The sequence below is a fragment of the Phragmites australis genome, chromosome 6, assembly GCF_958298935.1.
Source record: "Phragmites australis chromosome 6, lpPhrAust1.1, whole genome shotgun sequence".
NCBI lineage: Eukaryota > Viridiplantae > Streptophyta > Magnoliopsida > Poales > Poaceae > Phragmites > Phragmites australis.
In genome coordinates this window covers 4,199,925-4,205,147 of record NC_084926.1, presented here as the reverse complement: position 1 = coordinate 4,205,147, position 5,223 = coordinate 4,199,925, and the positions used below count along the sequence as shown (strand labels likewise).

The following is a 5,223-nucleotide window of genomic DNA, read 5'->3' as shown; positions in this document are numbered from 1 at the left end:
ATGCACTGGCAATGGGTGCCGTGGAGAGGGCCCACCGGGCAGCCGCAGAGCGGCCTGGCGTGCCCGCCCTGTCTTGTTCCCCTGCCACAGCAGCGCGGCAGACGGAACGCCTCGGCCCTCACGACATTATCCCGAGACGTGCCGGATGGCACGGGATGGGACCCGTGCATTTAATGTCCCCACGCCCTTCTGCCAGAATGACAGGAACTGACACCGAGCGTGACGGGAGCAGTTGGAGGTGAAGGCCACGCGCGCTTTTAAATGCGGCATCGGACCTTTGACTGGCTGACACCTCATCGCTGGACCCCTGTGGGGGCCACTATCAGGGGGCTTCCTAGGTCGTCGGGGAACCGAGTGCTCGGGGGTCACTGTTCACCTCCCCGAACACTCTCTCCCGAGAACGCCCTTCCTCGGTCCTCGGGGAAACGAGTGCTCGGGGGCTACTGTTCACCTCCCTAAGCACTCTCTCCCGGGCATGCTTGTACGGATCCTTGGGGGACCGAACGCTCGGGGGCCGCTACACGCAGCTCCGAGCACTCTCTCCCGGAACTTCCTTCAGTGGGTCATCGGGAGACTTGGGTGCCCAGGGGGCCACCGTTCGCGGCCCCGGGCACACGTCTCCCGGTACTTAGCTTTCCTGGTCGTTGGGGGACTCAGGTGCTCGGGGGTCACCGTATACCTCCCCGAGCACTTTTTCCCGGCACTTAGACTTCGCAGATCATCGGGGAACCTGGGTACTCGGGGATCACTGACCGTGGCCCCGAGCGCCCTCTCCCGAAACTTAGTCTTTTTTACCTTGCGAAGAAGACCCCACGGAATAGCGCCACGTAACGGATTGCTATCCTAGCCTCGCGATTCGGGAACCCCAATTCCTAATTCACCGACAATGACCAAATGCAATCGACGGTCAGACAGGGTTTAATACGTCACGGCTGCTATTTTATGTGTCAGCGACCGTAAAATAGGTCAGAGGACCCGGTCCATCTACATCACCTTGGCCACTTCACCAAAGCAATCGAGACAGTACCTAACAACACAAAGCACCTTTCTTGAAGAAGGCATTTCATTTGTCGACGACACTTTAATCGGCATGCTTGCCTCAGACAAACAAAGCGCCGCCACGATCTGGCATCTGATGTACGCCGACGATGCATGGTAAGAACACGCGACGTACCTAACAGGGCGGGGTGCGCCGACTCTGTTCTCGCGTACAGCGTGTCACACACCTGCCGCGCGTGCTCGTACGATCAGCGGCGTGTAGGCTCGCACGCAGGCACGCAGCGCTCGTGGCTGCGCGCGTACCGGCATCACGCTGGCGCGCACATGATCTCGGCCCGGCTGCTGCCAGTGGAGTTGACCACAGGCTGCTAGAGGCTAGAGCGACTCTCCACCCACGAAGGAGCCGAAACGAATAAAATATCCCAGCCTACGTCCTTGTTCACACCACTACATTATTGCCATTCCATCCATGCCTATAAGTACTCACGTCCATGCCGATGCAATCCCCAGGGAAGTCGCAAAGAAACTAGAAGTGACCAACCGTAGCTAGTAGCAGTGACAAGTGCCGCCTCGCCGTGCCCGCAGCCAAAACCCGTGCCACATCTCGGTTCGAGAGCAAATCACAGACAGAAATGGGTTCCCTCGGTGCAGTGGAGAAGCCGCACGCCGTGTGCCTGCCGTACCCGGCGCAGGGGCACATCACCCCGATGCTCAACGTGGCGAAGCTGCTCCACGCCCGGGGCTTCGACGTCACCTTCGTCAACACCGAGTACAACCACGCCCGCCTCGTCCGAACCCGCGGCGCGGCGGCCGTGGCCGGCATCCCGGGCTTCCGCTTCGCCACCATCCCCGACGGCCTGCCCCCTTCGGAGGACGACGACGTCACGCAGGACATCCCCTCGCTGTGCCGCTCCACCACGGAGACCTGCCTCGGCCCCTTCCGCCGCCTCCTCGCCGACCTCAACGACCCAGCCACGGGCCACCCGCCCGTCACCTGCGTCGTCTCCGATGTCGTCATGGGCTTCTCCATCGACGCCGCCAAGGAGCTCGGCCTCCCCTACGTCCAGCTCTGGACCGCCAGCGCCATCAGCTTCCTCGGCTACCGCCACTACAGCCTACTCATGAGCCGTGGCCTTGCCCCACTCAAAGGTGCGTGGTAATAACTTCTTCAGTTCCAGCGTTATCAATGCGCGCGTCAAACTTCAATGCGCGCGTCAAACTTTTCAGCTCGGTAGTACCCATCCGTGCTTCAGTGCGCGGGCACGATTTTTCTGATCTGAACTTTTTCAGTGCGCGGGCACGATTTTTCTGATCTGAACTTGTCCTTTCGCTAGCAGATGTCGATCAGCTGACGAATGGATACCTTGACACGCCCGTGGAGGACGTGCCGGGGCTGCGGAACATGAGGTTCCGGGACTTCCCCAGCTTCATACGCACGACGGACCCGGAGGAATTCATGGTGCGCTACGTCCTCCGAGAGACTGGGCGCTGTGCGGGCGCGTCGGCCGTGATCCTGAACAGCTTCGACGAGCTCGAGGGCGACGCCGTGGCGGCCATGGAGGCGCTCGGTCTGGCGCCTAAGGTGTACACGCTCGGCCCGCTCCCGCTGCTGGCGCGCGAGGACCCGCCGACACCGCGCTCGTCCATCAGGCTTAGCTTGTGGAAGGAGCAGGAGGAGTGCCTGCAGTGGCTCGACGGCAGGGAGCCTGGCTCCGTGGTGTACGTCAACTTCGGCAGCATCACCGTGATGACCAACGAGCAGCTGGTGGAGTTCGCGTGGGGTCTGGCCAACAGCGGCAGGCAGTTCCTGTGGATCATCCGGCGCGACCTCGTCAAGGGCGACACCGCCGTGCTGCCCCCGGAGTTCCTGGCCGAGACGGCGCGGCGCGGGCTCATGGCGAACTGGTGCCCGCAGCAGGAGGTGCTGAACCACCCGAGCGTGGGCGCGTTCCTGACCCACAGCGGGTGGAATTCGACGCTAGAGACCATGTGCGGCGGCGTGCCCGTCATCAGCTGGCCGTTCTTCGCGGACCAGCAGACCAACTGCCGGTACCAGTGCAACGAGTGGGGCGTCGGGATGGAGATCGACAGCAACGTCCGGCGCTCCGCCGTGGCGAGCCTCATCACGGAGCTCATGGAGGGGGAGCAGGGGGAGGAGATGAGGAGGAAAGCTCTGGAGTGGAGAGACAAGGCGGTCGAGTCGGCCAAGCCCGGGGGCCCATCGCACCGCAATTTCGACGAGCTGGTCCGCAACGTGCTCCTGCCCAAGAACTAGGCAACTAGCCAACAAGCTAGCAGGAAACTGGCTCTTTCCACTGTGATTCTATCAGCGTCTTGTAATTTTGCTCATGAGTTTTCGTGGGGTGATGGATAAGTCAGTGCGTAGTTGTGTAAACCACTTATGCACGAGCGTTCCATTTGCAGGAATAAAAAAATGGCTATATGGACTATATTGGTAGAGTAGATCGTTGCTTTCTGCATTGCTCGATTTGACTGAAAAGAACAGATATCGAAGTAACAGGTCGTGCTAAACAATATCGAGATATTGGCGTGAAGCGTCAGATCCTGCAGATTACGATGTGTCATTTATTACTCCCTCCATATTTTATTTTTAAAAACCCAACAAAATAATATTTAATCATTAATTTATTATATAATATATTATCCATTGCTATAGAATTAACATCAAATAAACAATACTTCAAAATACAAATCTATTAAAACACATTTTATATATTAAACATACATACACTAACTAATTCTCGATTAAAATTTACGAAGTTTGACTTTTTCGAAACAAAATGTGTCCTACATTGGTTCGATTGAGAAAGTAAGGGTATCTTAAGGGATTTTCATCTTAAGGGATTTTCTTCGCAGACAAGAATCCCTTCGTCAAGGGATTTTCATTACTTTCAGCACTTCAATGATTTCAATCATGATTCTCGTCACGAAAGGATTTTTAAAATTATTCTCTCTAGTACGGGATTCTCTCCTTTCTATTTACAAATTTCTTCGAATGTAAGCTATTGAAGATGAGAGAAAATAAAAGAAATAGTAACAGTAAGAGAAATCAGAAAGTGAATGGAATGAAGAGAATATAATTAGATAGTCTAAACGGACATTTGTATAGTCAAAGTTGTATCGGTACATTACAGGCTTTAGTTCCACCTGTAAAGTACCGATAAAATTTGTTTTACTCCCTCTTATCCAAAATAAATGTTATTTTGAACAACGATATGATTCTCAAAATACAACTTTGACTACTACTTTTTATTGTAATACACTGATAAAACATATAAAAAGTATACTATTATAAAAATACTTTTCAAGACGGTCAATTAAAATAGGTAAGAGGTTCCCCATCAGGTGAGCATCATGTTGCCAAGTGTCAGCCGGCGGATGGATATACAAAAGACCAAGGCCTCGCCTGGCTATCAGGATAAGGCTTCGACGACCAGGCCATGCTAGTCGCAGGGCAGATACTCACCTAACTAGTTAGATCACATTTAATATCGTCCACTCAAGTTTTTTCTTACCCAGGCACTCCCTTTCGGCGAGCATGTTTATTGACATGCGTAGTGATGGCCTCACAGGCAAGAGTGACGACGTTCGACGGATGGGACAGAACTGACAGGTTGACCAGAGCATGACAAGCGTGCATGCCCCTATCATAATGAATTAGAAGTAGTTAGCTTCATCAGAAGTAGGCCTGCAACAGAGTTTTGCACGATCAGTTTATGTATACTTCTTTTTCCCTGGTATATAAAGGGGGATGAACCGCTTGTAGGGCAGACAGATAACACACAAGATATACTTTGCAACTAGTTCATCTAAGCCATAAGAAAATACACATGACGTAGGGCTATTATGCCACATGAGGTCTGAACTTGGACAAATCCCCGCGTTCTTGAGTTTATTCGATACATCACAAGAAACGCCAATCAACGCGCACCTCGTCCGACATACCTCGGATTCATTATTAGGCATTATCCCCCGACAGTTTGCACGCCAGGTAGGGGCGTATTTTCACATTTTTGCAGGTGTTGAGACAATGGTTGGGCCACCCATGTCTGGATCGTCGCGAGGTTTTCGTCATGGGGTACAATCCAGACGAACCCGGTGTGCTCCAAGTGTAAGACTCATAAACCTGAGATCTCCTATGCTTCTTGTATCAGTCCCTGAATTTAGTAGATGATACACAGAATATAACAGTTATAGTATCAC

The 5,223-nt window shown here is 53.4% G+C and overlaps 1 protein-coding gene across 1 annotated transcript; it reads left to right on the top strand.

The window, feature by feature from the left end:
• Positions 1 to 1,470: 1,470 nt before the first annotated feature.
• Positions 1,471 to 3,449, top strand: LOC133921194 (7-deoxyloganetin glucosyltransferase-like). The gene is made up of 2 exons (XM_062365977.1): positions 1,471 to 2,148; positions 2,337 to 3,449. The coding sequence occupies exons 1-2, from the start codon at positions 1,632 to 1,634 to the stop codon at positions 3,272 to 3,274; spliced, it is 1,455 nt and encodes a 484-aa protein (XP_062221961.1). The 5' UTR covers positions 1,471 to 1,631; the 3' UTR covers positions 3,275 to 3,449.
• The last annotated feature ends 1,774 nt before the right edge of the window (positions 3,450 to 5,223 follow it).